Genomic DNA, 17,009 nt, shown 5'->3' with positions numbered 1-17,009 from the left:
AACAGCCAGAAACATGTATTAATCATATTTCAAGAAATTCTAAAATCCACCTAAATTCCCATGACAAGCACCATATAAATTTCAAAACTCAGTTTCCTAACAGCATTTACTGCAGTATCAGATCATGAATACATTATCTGAATTACAGAAATGTTTGAATGAAAAATGAAGTTCAGTTCAATAATTCTATATTTCTTGCCTCTCCTTCCTGACCTTCCTTTCTTTTCTCCCTTCCTCTCTCCCTCTTTTCTTCCTTCTTTCTGTCATTTTCCAAGACGAAACACATCCCTTTAGACTCCGGGAGCACCCTAGTCCATGACACACACACACACACACACACACTTACACCTACATCTTAGTAACAACACATTCTAAAGCAGTCTAGGATTCCCAGCTATCTAGCTTTTATAACTGAACAATGACCCTGAAGGGAAGAGCAAATGCTGGAGTAGGTTAGATGGAAACGGCTGTGTTAGGCTGTATGGCTGCCTGTGGCTTTACCAAAGTGCAGACCATAATTAAAGAAATAAACGAAACCAAAACATTAAACAGAGGGTCATGAAAAGATGCCCTGAGCATGAAGTATCTTTTCTTCTACTTCCTGAGAAGCAGCTATAAGACTTAATATTTATCTGAAAAATGAGGGAAAACATCTCATTTCACATTGTTATGATTATAAAATGAAGTGTAAATTGTCTGTAAAATTAAAGATAACATGGAAAAGCAAGTTATTGTTATAGGTACCATGGACTTCAGTTTTCAACCTCCATTCTCCAAAAAATTGCTTCCCAATAAACACTGGCTGGTAAGTTGTGTATGATTCCATTAACTGTACAATTAGAGATTATGAAAAATTTTTAAAAACATAGACTGAGTAAATTGATAGCTCATGGAGAAATCAATGAATTATGGTTAAAAATGGATTAGCAGAATTGGGTTAGTAGTTAATATCTTTCCAAACTATAACTTCTCTCAGCAAATACTATAGGCAAATGAGAAACAGACAAACCAAAACCAAATGCAACAATATTTTAAAAGACATGCTACAATTTCTTGTTTATTTAAATTTAGTGAACCACACCTGTCTGTTAGAATTCTAAGTCATGTCACCTAGTACAGTAGTGGCAAACCTGTGACACATGTGCTGCTGCCTACTGTTTGTTATCACTAAAAGCTGTGAAAGATGCACTATCACTGATCTAGGAAAACATTCTCTTTCTGATGGGCGGGAGAGCACAAGTATCCAAGAGAAAAACCTATGAAGATATAATAACTGAACTTGTATTCTGAAGCCTCCTGTATGCGTCTAATGTCACTAAGCAACATCTTGACGGGTGTCTTTCTCTCAGACCTGAGTCCATACACACAGCAAGAACTATTTTCCCTTAAGTAAAACCCAAAAAGACAGAATGAAGTGAAGAAAAATACTAGAACAGAAAACAGAAGCAGCTGGAATCCCAATGCAGAAGGGGTTCTGATTAGTAGAAGGAGCAGCCAGGAGTTGTGCCTGTTATTCTGGTTAGTACAACTTGTCAAGCTTCCTTTCCTTACCTGAAGATACATATGCTCGTTCAGTGGAGGCTGGCATGCCAGTGATGACCTCTGCAAAAATAGAAAAATTGATAAGATTTTATGATGTAGAATCAGGAGGCCAGGAGCCAGGACCCGAGACTGCTTCCAACTGCAAAAGAGTGCAAAGGATCTAGAAAGTACTGTAAGGAAATGGGGGGAGGCCCCACATCAGCCAAAGGGGCAGCGAGAAAAGCAGAGAAGACTGCCCAAATAAATAGTTCTTCTTTCTTCAGAGAGGCCAAGATGAATAATCAGGAAGAATTCACCACACCCACTGGGTCAGTGGGGCAGACTCAATGGCCAACAGGCAGCCGGCCCAGTAAGGACGGTGAAATAGGGAAACTAAGAGAGTCAAATCTGCAAGGCAGAATTTTGAAATTACAGATCTTTGGACATTACATTTTTGTTCAAAAAGAAAGTAATGCTTCCAGCTGGGATTGGTGAAAACCATCAAACTCTGACATGGAATTCTACCTAAAATTAACAATGGTAAGCGAGGTACCTGCTATATCACATGACAAGTTACCCTGGCCTGGGCAGAGAGGAAGTGGGAAACTCTCATCGCAGAGGAATAAAAGATAAACCTGCACAACTGGAACAAACCATTATCCAAAGAATTGTGACAGTCCCAACTGACACTTTCAACTTGTCTTCTTATTGTCTTTGTAAGAGAATCAAAGGTAGTTACACTATCTAATTTCAAGTTCAGTCCCAGTAAAAGGGTTTATGTTTGTTAGAATCTATGTTTATTTTTATATTTATATTTGGGGTATACAGAAATCAAATTTAGGACCTTGTGCTTGCCAGGTAGGTGCTGTGCCACTGAGCTATATCATCAACCCAAATCTACTATTTTGAATAAAGCACAGATGTACAAAGCTTAGAAAGACATGAAGACACAAGAATAGATAACATTCATCCTAGATTGTGTGCATGAGTCTTATCTGATGACCTAATAGCATTTCACACTCCCTAACCAAGACAAAAATGTTGAACATATTATGATACCATCTGCGGTACAAAAATTACTAAATCTGACTGAAAAATCCTAAGGAGGTCACATATGATAACAATTTACATCTGAATTAATACTTTGCTAATCACAGACATCTTCATTATAAATTTAATTGGCTTTAAGTATATATACAATCATTTAGGCTCTCTATGACTGGGCCTGACTATAAGAAAGAAGAACTGGTTTAAGCAATGATATTTGCTCAATTTCTGAAGTTTCTCTATGGACAAAACGGTTTTTTGGAACTGCCAGGAAAAAGTCCCATGAGATTCAGTACATGTAAAGATCAATATAAACCTATACATGTGTCCTTCCAGTACGCATGATGTATGGTTGACTCTCCCTAATTAAGGATTATAAGGATGCATCTTTTTTATCAAGATAGAAATGCCTGTTTCTGAAGTAGCTACAAGTAGCTTTCTTAATCTAGATTGTTCAAAATGAAATTATTGTTCTTTGGGAAAAGGTACTGAAAAACTCTTGTATTCAAGATCCATGGTGCTTGCCCTTCCCTAAGAAGCCCTAGAAGCTCCATGTCTCCAAAGTGCCCCCATGGAAAGAGATGACACCTTCTTTAGAAAACATCAACGCCTCAACAACCAGACTGACACACTGGGCTCAAGGCACACAAGAGTGGCCACCAGTCCCAGTCACAAGTGGATATAAGGACTCTCTTTAAATTTTTATTTGACAAACTCAGTAGTTGTTCAATGTGACCTTTCATAAAGGGAAAAAATAGAGCTTTTCTTCCTTTAGCAAAAACGACCTCAGAAAAGAGGCTAACCAAATGTTATGGCTAACCATAACATTTCCTTTTTTAATTGAATGCTACCTAAAAATTATCAGAAGAGGAGGTTATTATAATGATGCTTCTACACAGAAATATCTTAAAATAAACTACCTTCCTAAAATTACTTATCCTAGAGACCTCTTTAATGGTTATGGTTTCAAACAAAAAAAAATTGTGAATTGATCCTGGGTGAAATACAAGCTCAGAAGTTAACATAGACTTCTATATTTTAAAAAAAAGACTTCATTTTGAAAAGAATCTTGTTAAGAAGAAAAATTAATCTTTTTATTAAAACCACTGAGCAACCATTGTTATATATGCTGTAGGCAGAAAACAGATTTAAAGAAACAATCTTTTGTTATAAGTGTGACTGAAAATATTTTTCACTGTTTTTAAAGACTTCTAAAAAATTCTTAAGTCTACAGTCTGCTTGATGTTTATTTAATAACATTTTATAGTAGTTTGGCATATTAAGCCTGTTAATTTATAAAGAATGCTCCCCTCATTAGTGTAAATTAATGAGAATTTAGAATCATATGGAATGACCACTGTTGAACAGCTTCTGAGGCATAGGTCACTAAACATAAAAGAATACTAGGATATTTGTAATGCTTGAATATTTTTCAATTAAGCTGGTCTGGTCTCTAGCAAAAGTCACAGTACCTGAAAAATATACTCTGAAAGGATTTTTTTCTATTATTATGAATATATAACTTATTTGAGATTTCATTGTATTACATTAACTATTTAGTAAAATAAACATACATGCATGCACATATACATTTGGTGTGTCTGCATTTCCACTTACATGACTCCCTGATTTTCCAAAACTATAGATCACTATTGTGCATACAGAAATGTGACAAAGTGACTATTTTTGTAAGTGGGCATATTTATTTTTAGTATAGGTACAATACCTTTTGAGTATTTGAATTTTCTCACTGATCATGAGTGCTTACTCTTAAGTAACTGAGAAATTTTGAAACTACTAAGTGATACAGAGCCAGGATTGATAGTATGCATAGTCCATGTGTTTACTTTGCTCTTGCTTTCTAGCCTTTGTGGGCACCCTACTTACTACAAAATATTGGGGGAAGCTGCATAAATTACAAAACCTACTTCATATGCTCTTCAGCATAATCCTAAATTAATACAACCCTTCACTAATATCAATGCCATTCTAACAACACTGTCAATTTGGGGAAAAGCTTAAGGCCAAAGCCAATTTTTTTATACAATCAATTGATAATTTAAACAAATTTTATAAAGACAGTATTTTTCTGCCCTTCTAAAATGAGACAGCTATTTTATTGCTACAAGGCAATGCCACTTATGGGATCTTGAATCTCACTCAAATAATTTTTCTTCTGATTAAAAGAGAAATCTAAAATGAATATATGATTAGTTGTATATTCTCCTACATTAATCTTGGAAAAGACAGCATGGAATAATTTGAAAACCAGTTAGGTCTATTAGTTTCTTCCCTATTCTAGTGCCCAAGAGTTTTCATAGTGCTTGTTAGCTAAAACTTGTTAACATTTCTTATAGAAAAGCCAAGCAAAAAACCTACATGTAGAAGCAAAATATAGCACATGAGCTGTGAAAGCACAGTGCATGGGAACTTTTGAATTGCAACATACAAATTCATGAAAGAAATCTATTTGTAATTCGTCACATAACGATTACTGCCTATAAGTTCATTCTTTATATAAAAACTCAATGTTAGATGTATATAGTGCTAGAAGTAATTAACAGATTGCATAGATTTATATATATCTACATATGGCAAATTCTTTTGCCCAATTCCAAATAAAGTAGAATTTAAAAGACATTGGAAAAGGCAGAAAATTTCTAAAATGTAGCCTAACAAAATGATCTACTATACATATGTTCTTTCTTAAATGTTTGAAAATAGTAGAAGTATGGTCATTGTTTTTCCTGAGCATATAATAATTCACAGGGAGTTATTTCACAGATAGCAGTGAGGAAGTTGAGCAATCAGAACATTACATATTTTTCTTTCAGTTATACTATAAAGAAGTCCCTGAGCTACAGGAAGAGGGTGTTGGCCAATATGTAAAACACACTGCCCTTTTTAATCATAGTGTTCCCCCAAACTGCAAAGCGTAATGGACAGCCTGTGCTGCCCTGGTTGACCTGTGGCAGGCATCTCATTTAAATGAAATGACTCAGAACTTCTCTAGGTCTTTTGATGTAGTGAGGCACAGTAAGTCCTGCTAGTCGGGGTCTTGCTATGGAGGCTCTAATTGGAGAACCAAGGAAACAATCATTCAGTAGGACTTAAAGACAGCCATGGGGAAGAACCCAGCCAAGTGGACCCTTAAACATGTCAGAATGTGGAGTTACATAGAAGCACAGCTGAAAACAGGAGAAGGAAGGAAAGAGATGCAGGAAATACATAGTGAAAAACTCAAGTAAATATCTGGGCACACTAGAGGTAGGAACACTAGAGAGATCTGTTGTTCACATTCTTAGAGATGCTCTAGGTACAATCCCTTCTCCTTGAGGTCAGTTATAACGAAGTTCCACTTCTTTCCCCTGGGATCCTTCTCCCCTTAGGGCTTTACACTTCAGCTGTATTCTGCATGAATAAAAGAATCTTCCTTAAATATCTGTACACACAGATACACACACATCCAGCTATAAAGTGAATTCCAGGTAGAAGTAATTAAAGAAACCTGGGCTCGTGTCTGGGTTTGCTACCAAATACCTTTGTAATCTTGATGGAGTCCATTGTCTACTATAAGATTCCCACTTGTCTTAAATATAATTGGAGGGGAGAATAAAGACGACCTATTTCTAACATTTCAAGGAGAAAATAAAAAGACCACAGTACAGTATCATTGAGATTCATCCTCCTCCTTCGGCTAAAAAGCTATTCCTGAAAGAATACTACTAGGTTGTCTGAAAATAATTTATTTACAATATTCCATGAACTTCTCTTTATTCTTGTAAACAAAACTCATCATCCTAAAACACTCCAACTTGCATATCCCTCCTTAATTTGTCAATAATATATATACAAACTTGAGCATTAGACCAAGACTTAAATGAGTTAATCTGGAAAAATGATTTGGTTATCTCTCCTATGAGAAATATGAAAAACTGTGTTATCAAATTTTTATTCCCCAAAAATTTATTGTAAGAGGAGTTGTAAAGGTTTGTGTCAGGAATAATATAGTGCAAATAATAGTACATAATTATATAAATCTGAAACCACAGAATGATCAGTATAATAACAACACATATACTCAGTAAGACCCTGACACTATAATTTTATTTTTAAGAGCTTTACAGGTAGAGATATGCACAGTAATACAAATCAAATCCAAGTATCAAAATCATAATTCAATAGTATTTCCTACGAGCAAACACAATGAACCACGCCAGTGACAAACTGAAGTGAAGAGGCTTCAAAACATGACACTATAAAATGAAACATGCATGAAGAGTAATTTGCTGAAGCTAATTTTTTTAAATTGGTGCTGTATACAGCAACCTATAATATTTCATGTGGGATACAGTAATACTAGAAAATATTACTGCTTAACACATGCTGATTAGAAAGTAAAGTGAAATTGTATTTGCTCATGTAAATTTTAATCGGCCTTTACAGCTTAACCATCATAGTCACAGTTCCTAAAAATAGTAATAGAGACTACATTTATCTGTTCCCCTTCACTCTCTGTGGAGAAAGATATTTAAAATGAAAGTAATGAACTTTGGTTATACTGCAACAGTGCAGTTTCTTGGAAAGTCCAGAGAGGACCAGCATTAACCTAGATTTTGCCAACCCCATTCCATGTATTAAACTCACTCCCATTCTCCTACCCTATTATATCACTTAGGGATCAGAAACTGTATCAGCCTCCTATGGAATTAACCATTAATGGTACTTGCTCTCCCCATGCCACCATGGCATTTTGGCTCCATCACTTGAGGCCATCTTGTCCTTGCAAGTGAACTCTGTCTCATTTTCTCCCAAAACACAATGCACTTAGGCTTGGTTTTATCAAAGCTGACAGACCTCTAAAGATAATAGCTAAATGCTATAATTCAAAAATTATGATTACAGAAACAGTATTTAAAAAATTATTCCAAAAGTTTAATCAGGCACTTCTAGCTCGTCATCAGCTCCTATAGAGGACTCCATCATTCTACGGAGTGCCAGCAGTTCCATAAAACAGACCTACTAAGTTATAGTTTTTTATTTTCCTATGAAAGCTCAGAAGATGTCAAAGGGGAAGTGTCACGTTCTACTTCTAAGTCACTCATTTAATGAGTATGTCCTGGAGGAAAGCGAAAGCTTATACATAGTAGGAAATTCACATTTTCCTAATTTCAAAATTAATAGGCTAAAATAACTCACTGGCCTAACTTTTCACTACTTAGCACCACATCTAATCACTTAAAAACACAGAGAGGAACATAAAAATTGTAGTACTATCTTACACATTTTCTCTTGCTCTCTATATAGACAACACACATATATTTATGCACCCCTGTATAAAATATACATATATTCTCTCAATTTAAACGTATATTCTCTCTCTATCCTGTTGTTGATGGTGACAAAGAATAGATTGCCTAACCAACTTAAAAGGGAGGTATAAACTCCTACTCTTAGCAACCAATCCTGTTTCTGCCATCCATAAACCTATTTAAATCATCTTAAAAAGCTAAGCATAGATCCAGTCAGTATCATCTCATGGACAAAAACAGCCTCATGAAACACACAAAGGATTTTTATTGTTCATAATGAGAATGAATCCATCAGTTTATCACAAATCTTACCACTTATCTCGATTACTATTCCTCTCACAGATGGAGACACACAGTGCAGCAAGGACCACTTACCATTTGCATCAACAATGGTGATATTGGCAGAAGCACTGTCATTTCCTAATTTGCTGATCACTTTGCACATATATTCTCCAGAATCAGCCAGTGATGCTTTGTTGATGCGGAGTTCTGACTTCCTATAAGATCAGAACGAAAGTGATGTGAGTATATTTCACAGAAACGTATTATTCTGTACTTTCACAGTTCTCAAAATTTCCCCTCCCCACAAAACACATACCATGTTAAAACACAATTTATTATTATTTTTTGTTTTTGTCTTTTTCTTTTTTTATCTGTACCGGGGATCGAACTTACAACTGCCTGCTTGCAAGGCAGGCGCTTATGCTGCTGAGCTAAATCCCCAACCCCCACAATTTATTATTACATTAATCTGATTCTGTGATCAGATCAGAGTAAAAGTGAGACACATCACATTTAAATTATACCATAATATAATCTCAATTTTATCACAGATGAGTAATTTAAAGGAGTATTCTTCAATTTCTCTGCCTCCAGCACTAATCACATTATACCTTAGGATTTTGAACAAAATTGGTAAATTTTCTTTCCTCCTTACATCTAAATGTCAGGGCTCGAGTAGAGAAAAATTGTACAATATTTTCCTATCTCAAGTCTGGTAAGAGCCAGTACTTAATGAATTCTAGAACAGATAAAAAATGGTCTGCACTTTTCAATACAGTAATATCAGGAATAGTGTAAATTTTGTATGAAGAACATTCATCATTTCCAAAAGAAATGGAATTTGTCTTTCCTTGAGATTCTCATTGTTAGGAACACAGACATGAGTGGTTCTCAACTGGAATAAATATTCATGAAACAACGGCACGCACTTGTATACCATAAACATTAAATCAATATTCGCCATTTTTAAAAGCAGGGACAGCATTATGATTTCCTTTTGTCTGTTTTACTACTGCACAAAGCTGCAATTTAATCAGTCTCCAGGATATAGAATCTCAGAACACAAACCCTTTTTAAGGCATTAGTTATTGCTCTAGCTTGGTTATTGTTACTTCTTGGATTGTTGGGAAGGCAGCAGGGAGAAAAGAAGGTAGGAAAAAAAATATCAATCTTTCTGGTTTGTTTTTTAATTGCTACTATTTTATAGTCTTGTCATATAGTATTATTCAGGTAACATAAATTATTCCAAATTTAATTCTTATTTTGCTTTAGTCCAACAAACTGAATCACCCCAAATTGCCATGTAACCCTTATGGTCTCCATCCTAGTGGCTCGGTCATTTCTTTGTCCTTCAATGATTTCCACCCATTACAACCTCAACTGACCTTCAGAGCCAATTAGTTGATGAAGTCTTTCATGAACTCATAAGTGAGCTGCTGACTCACTTAATCTATGCTCGGACAACCTTGAGTACCTCTCTGATGAGCTTCTTTTTATTAGAATTTTTTCATTATGTCTCACCTCTCTTGACATACCTATTCTTCAGAGAAAGAGCCCATAACTCAAGCTTTGGTATCCTCACAGTGTCTAAGCCAGTAGTTTGTCCTGAGTGTGTCCTCAAACACTAACGCAAGAATGTATGAACAAAGAAGAATGTTGGACTATTCCCACTGAAGGACTCAGGAGGACCTAATGTTCCTAATGTAGGCTCAGGAAGGGGAGATACAATATGCAAAGGACAGAGACTGCCTTGAATGGAAACCAGGCATACGAATGGTCAAGCCAACATGTGAACTGAAAAATCCCCTCAGCTAGTCATGCACAGGCATGGCTGTGCACACCTGTAATTCCAGCACTCAGCAGACCGAGGCAGGAGTATTGCCATGAGTTTAAGACTAACCTAAGCTATACAATAGTACACAAACAAATAACAACAGCACAAACCAGCAACAGAAACAAACAAAAACAATTTTGAGGGAAAAATGAAGGGTTCCATTCTCAAAAAGTTTGGAAAACAAACCAAACTTTTCTTTTTTTTAATCCTATAGTGTTTCTGGAAGCTTTAATATGACATTAATAAGGGGATTTACTATTTAGTTTCTGTCAACTTTTTGACCATGGAATCCTTTTCATTCACTTGACATGTATCATGCATTTATTTTTAGAAAATAATGGTCCATGGAAAAAAATTAGTGAAAAAGTACATCTAATATAATTACAGCTTTGTTTATCTATGCAATGGAACCACTAGAAACTATTTAAGGAACACTCACATGCTAATCGGAACTTAGTAACAGAAAAACTTCCCTAAAGTGTATCACTGTAAGCCAAATAAATCGCTTTGATGGCAAGGGTCTTGTCAACTAGATATTAAGGGTTAGTAAAATGTAATGACTTATAAATTATAATCCAGCTTTTAAGTGTGGTTTTAGAGCATTCAAATGTAGTATTTTAATGAATTACCAGCTTTTCACTTGTCCCCACATGACATTACCTCCCTACTGATATGCTTGAAGGATGGAGAGATATAAAGCCATCACTACTGTAGTAGGATTATCCAGCCTAGAATATTACATAGTATGCTGAAAGAATTTTCATGTATGATACTGTTAACATAATGGATACAGTGGAAGAATACTGAAGTAGAAAATAATATCCCGATCTTTAAACACCAGAGAAGAGAGTACATTTCCAAAATAGGAAAACAGCAATTTTTCTTATTAATCCAAATTCTGAGGTAAGATTACTACAAGCATGTACAAAAGCTAAAGAATAACCTTTCTCTCTTATTATATAATCTGGGAACAATCATACATTTGTATGTACAGACCTCTTTCTTGACCCTGTGCAATTTAATATTTTAACTATTGAACTGGACTGAACTATAAGAAACACAGTAATCAAATTTTCAGTTAACATAATCATAAAAACATAGCCCTAAAACTAAAATTCCCTTAACAGGCCTGGGCAGTGCTTCCTGGAATACTATTCCAACAAATGTAATCAAATGCTATACTTTAAAGACAGACAGAGAAAGGGACAAAATAGTAGGGGGAGAAGAATGTTCAATGCAGAAGTAAACAATGCATTAAACAAGTTAAAGAGGTTTCTTTCTTTTGATTTTTCAAGAAAGGGTCTTTTTATGTAGTCCAGGCCTGAAGTTGCAATCTTCCTGCTTCAGCCTCCCAACTGCTAAACTGCAAGCCTGCACCACCACAGCCAATCTGTTAAGAGTTTCTTTTCAACAATACTTCTTAGTGGTTTTTATGCAAACCTAAAGCAAACATGACACATGGCCCCGGACTCATTCCTTTAGAAAATACCCTGGAGGATTCTGGCAGAGATCAACAATGGGCCAAAACTAAAGACTCCATTTAATCAAGACACGCTTAATAGATCCATTCAGGTACAAAAATCACTAGTCGCAATGCCAGGTGTGGTGCCACACACTTGTAATTCCAGCACTCTGACAGGTCGAGGCAAGAGGATCTCATGCTTGAGTCCAGCCTGGGCAACTTAATGACATACTGAGACATTTTCTCAAAGTAAAAATTTAAAAGACCTGGTGTGACTTCTGGAATTAATTTCCAGACTGTGCCTACACACAAAAAAATCAGTGTGCAAATACAGGAGGGAAGAGAAATGCCCTGACTGTAAGATAGAGAGAAGAAAGTGTTTCACACAGCCACGTGTTTCACAGCCATGTTTAAAGACTACTTTTTAAAAACAAAAGAGGAAGAAAAAAAGAAACTTATGCCTTATCGTGCCAAATTAATATAAAGTAGAACATATTTGAAATGGGATAAAAGTCCCAGTTGACCACTTGCTGAATTACACCTAGAATTATTATTGTTGAAGTAATACTTTATGAGAAATGTCCACAATTAGAGCACCTTAGAAGAAGGTGATCAGAACAGAACAGGGCCACAAATCTTAACAAGAGAGAATTCTGTTAGAGACACAAGGGTCCCACTGACAAGTAACGATAGCTGAAGAATGAATATTTAACTGTGTTTTCTATCATCTGGAAAAGGAAATTACTTGGGGCTGCCAAGTCGTTTACAACAACTAAGTCTTACAAGAAAGAGAATGGAGAACCAAGCCTCGTTGGGAAAAAAAGATATTTTTCTGGTGATGCTATAAAAAAGAACTTTTCAAGCATTCAGAGATGGACTGTGTGTCTTGTGAAGAGTTAGGTTTTCTCCTTGGAAAGACTCAAGTCTGGATAACCACCTGCCAAGCACATTCTTACAAGAATGTCTATGCAGAGAAAGATTAAATTAGATTGATGCTTTTAACTATTTTTGCAACAAAATTTTGTTTTAAAATGAAAGCTTAAATCAAAGCCTCATATTCAAAAATATCATAGAGAAAATGTTCAAGTCAAAGTGGTTGGCAACGTTGTTTGCAATTCAATAGCAATTTAGGATTCTCCAGGGGCATAACTGGAAAATCAATTATCTAGTTGATCGTTAAGGCCCCTATGAACTGAAAGGATGCATTTAAATGTGAGGTCCTGCAATCTTTGTGCCCCAGAATAGGGAGAGAACGTAGTGAAGAGTAGAAAAAGCCAAACCTTTCTTTAAAATTGAAAACTGCAAAAAGACCTGCAGTTTTGATAAGCACGGACATACGACCATTTTTCTCTCTTTACTAGCTACACTGTCTACAGGAAGTTAATTTGGAAAAGTTCCTGAAATCCTTCCCCAGCATAAAGGTAACTTTCTGCTGTTTCACTGATAAATTTCCTACGGACCAAGGAAAGGTCAGGGCACCAATGGAGTTCATTTTCTACAGGTACTCAATGAGTTAATTCACATAAACTGTGTAAAATAATACATGTAATAGTTATTAGTCCCAGTAAACTTTAGCTGTTATTATAATTATATTCTAATAGAATAATTATATTCTAAGTCTTGAAGGATTTGGATTTTTGTAAGTATGCATCTTTTTGGAATAAACATAAATGGATTTATAAAGTTATAAATATTTTTTCTATCCAAATGAAAATTATGTTTTTTTTTTCCTTTTTAGTAAATGTTCACTTATTAATTCAAGGTACCAATAATTACAATGTAATTTTTCTTATTGACCTTGATACTTCCAATGCACCTTACAGGCTAATGCAACTCAAATGTACGCAAAGACCATCTCAGTCTGCACAACTCTGTTCCACTGATCCCCGAGGAATTTTAGGGACTGGGCTTGTGTTCATGAATTTAATGCTGCTTCTGATCCTGCCAATCTGCTAATTTTGAGAAGAGCACAAACAGGAAAGAGGAACTTCCTAGGCACCAAAAGGAGGCACCGTACCCAATGCCCCACATAAACCACAAGAAATGGCCATTACATAGGAAACTTGAGACGTCTTTTCATATAAAGTTCAAGTGGTCTGTCAGAGCTACTCAGTGAATAAGAAAAGGGAATGTAAATGAACTTTCTCTATTTTAGAGATAAAACTGTAACCACTGAAAACACATACATGCAAAAAAATGTTCTAAATCTGAACAAATCAGTTAGAACTAATTTTAAACAAAATTAAAATATGACAGAGCTGAAATGAAGAGATGTGACTAAATTAAGGACATCCAAAATTAAGGACCTAAAAACAGCAGGAAGTCAGCCTTTCATTAGGATATACACAGAACATAAATTTAAATGAAGTCAATCTGACAGCCCCAAAGTACTTCAGTTTTCTTGACAGAAATCATCTACCAAACAAAGAAAATGAGAACAAAGAGATATGTACACATTATATACGAGTGGTTTCCATTTCTTTTAAATTGGTCCCACACATTGCTTAGCCAAATAAAATAAACAAAGGCTCAAATGTGAATTCACAAATCATAGGAAAACATGCAAGAATGTAGCTTATTAGTAGGGGCGGGATAAACAGGGTTAAGAGTATATACAATAATATAAATTGCATATTGATGTAAAATCTTTTCATAACACTAAAGGATTAGAAGGAAATTTTGACTGCTATGTGCAATCTAGATTATAAAATGGGAAAAAGAAGCCACGACTAAAAGTTGGAAATGAGTCAACATTTTAATTAAAGAGATTCCAAGGAAAATCCTAAACCTCATGCTAAAATTCACCTCTGATTGCTTGATCACAATCTAAGATAAAGTGTAAGTTAAGTAACTAACAAACCACTGAAAAACATGAATATTGCCATCTGAATACCTAAGTATAGAGCAAGTATTAATATGCACATGAACCTGAACAGCAAGAATCATTTTATTTAGACCGTACCCTAGGCCGGAGCAGGTCTTTGGCCTTATATTCTGGCTTTATATAATAAAAGTAGTTGTTAAATGACAAGCTTTCGAGTCAGATCTATTACAAATCTAACTCTACCATCATTATTATCAATTGGAAAAAAGCTTCTTTCATTCTGGGGATATTAATTACATTAAAACATTTGTCTAATAATATTGTTCTACTTATATTTACAGGATAACTTAAAATAATAGAGTACCTTTCAAATGTTAAGTTTAGATTCACTTTGGATCCTTTAAAATTAACTAAAAAAAATGATAATGCTATTTTTTAAAGGGACAACCTTATCATTTTTTAAATTTTTAAAAAATTCTTTTTGTCCTCTTGAGACAGGGTCTCACTAATGCAGTTCAGGCTGGCTACTTTGTAGCCTCGGCTGATCTCAGACTCGCAATGATCCTCTTGCCTCAGCCTCCCGAATGCTGGGATTATAGGAGTACACCTCCAAGCCCAGCAAAAAATAGACAACTTTAGAAATTAAAAAATACCCAACACTGAAAATTGGTAAACTGATCACTTATGAAGCAGCAGCTGCTCATTCTACACAAAATGTGAGTTATTTTTATATCAAAGATGTTAAATGTTTTGCCAAGAGAAATTCACTGGCATATAACTTGAATAAAACTTTCCCCATTTAATTATTTCCAGCAAAGATATGTTTTAAAAGAAATGATTTTTGAATCTTGGTCTTTCTGGCTTCCATTAATATGTAGACAGTGCTGTTAACTGTCTGAGCCTTGGGAGTCAATGTGAAAATGTTTCCCTGCATACTGATGATGCTTTCACATGTCACCAAAGCCACGTAACAAACTCTCTCTTTAATTACACCTGTGTCCTTTCAAAAACATGATCATAAGATTCAGGTCAATTTTTCTTTATGCCTTTTTATTCTTCATCTACCCAAATTCATTTGCTGTTGCCCACAAATCACGAGCCCAAATCTCCATAGCCTTCAGCAGCTGGCTGCTACTCCTTTGGCTGAGATCTCTCTTCCCTACCAGCCTCTTCCTCAGCTCTAATGGCGTGATTCAGCAGATGAGCTATAATGCCTGTTTTATACAGGACTGGGCTAGGTAAACTCTATACAATCTTAAGACCACCAGAGAACAGATATAATGCCCTGTACCTCCTCTTCGATTTCTCCACATTTCTGACATAAAGCCTATATGATCACTAAGACTTTACTAATACCATTTTTTTTCCTTAAAAGAGTTAAAACCATCATATTACAGGATACGTGCATATCCATGTTACAGCAGCACAATTTATAATAGCTATATCTTCAAAATAGTATATGTCCATCAGCCAATGAACAAAATGTATTTATATTGATATTTTACAGCCATATAGCAGTAAGTGAGATGTTGCCCTGCATGTTTAGTAACTTAGATTCTAATTTGTCTTACTGATGAGAAAACAAACACCAAAATCTACTTAGTCTAGAATCTACAAGGAGTGTTTGTCCTGTCAATCTTCTGTACCAAGAATCATGCTTAACTCTTCAGATCATTCACTCTATCCTTTCCTCTCTACATTCGCATTATTCAGTATGGATGGTCACCATTTTAAAGAATGAATGCAAAATGAAGGAATTAAAAAAAATAAATCTACGGTTCTAGTTGAATTTTTTAACTACTTGTGTGACTTTAGACAAAGCACACTTTTGACTCTCAATTTGTGGATGTGTGACATTAATGTCTATTTTATGCTTTTGAAGCACCACCTGCTGCAGAAAGTGACACCCCCTCTTTTTTGGTCTTCATTATACTGTACTTCCAAATCAACAGATCCTGCTGACAGAACCTATTACTAGCAAGCAGTATACTTAATTAGACCATGGGAACTAAGATAAAATCCCTAATTATACTTATCAGAGCAATTAAACACTGGTAAGATTCAATTAAGTTCTCATTAAAATCATTTGTTTTCACTTGCTAATGAATATATGAGAACTTTGTAGTAGCTCTTCTGTAAAATCAAAGGCTAGGAAAGGACCTTTCTTTTGCTGTTCCTGTGATCATTCCCGGGTATTCCCTGGAGCCCTCAGAGGGTGAGTGGAGGAAGTATCTGAACCTGGAACCATTGTAGCACGTGTGGTACTCACTAAAGAACTGTTCAGTGGAAGTCCTACATATTAGTATTTATTTCTTCCTAGAGTGAAAACTGTGTTTTAACATTTGATGAAATAATTCTTAAATATGGAGATAAGTAATAAATAATGCAGGGATAATAAAGAAGCATCACTTAGATCTATAGCACACGTACTAAGTTGTCACAGGGAGTCCATGAAGCCCTTCTTAATACAGGTGTCCTCAACAGGTCTTGTTACCCAAGACCATCTGATGGTCTATTACAGTGGTGCTATTACAGTGATAGAACTCTTGAACATTTTCACTAGATACAGTCTTTTGTATTAACCCCTTGTTTGAAAATAAACCGAACTGATTACATTCCAATATTTTGATAAATCTAGGTATTTATTGAGCTTTATAATGAAGTCAGGAGTTTTGTAAGGTAGCGTACTTTAAACACCACTTATCAGATTTTTAAAAATATGCTGAA

General features: G+C 35.2%; 1 protein-coding gene across 14 annotated transcripts in view; it reads right to left on the bottom strand.

The window, feature by feature from the left end:
- Nucleotides 1-17,009, bottom strand: part of Nrg1 (neuregulin 1) — a 999,063-nt gene that overhangs the window by 139,775 nt on the left and 842,279 nt on the right. For 11 of the 14 annotated variants that reach the window (XM_063240137.1, XM_063240136.1, XM_063240138.1 and 8 more), the window contains exons 3-4: nt 8,256-8,377; nt 1,552-1,602 (exon numbers count right to left, since the gene is read on the bottom strand). In XM_063240137.1, coding sequence (XP_063096207.1) covers nt 1,552-1,602; nt 8,256-8,377 — 173 coding nt within the window. The remainder of the gene's footprint in view (nt 1-1,551; nt 1,603-8,255; nt 8,378-17,009) is intronic. The other 3 variants (XM_063240150.1, XM_063240139.1, XM_063240141.1) reach the window with 1 other exon arrangement.

This window comes from Cavia porcellus, unplaced genomic scaffold (assembly GCF_034190915.1).
Source record: "Cavia porcellus strain 051 isolate PalLab524CR breed Dunkin Hartley unplaced genomic scaffold, mCavPor4.1 scaffold_29, whole genome shotgun sequence".
NCBI classification, from domain to species: Eukaryota; Metazoa; Chordata; class Mammalia; order Rodentia; family Caviidae; genus Cavia; species Cavia porcellus.
Note: the sequence above shows the minus strand (reverse complement) of the source record. Positions and strands in the feature narration are given on the sequence as shown.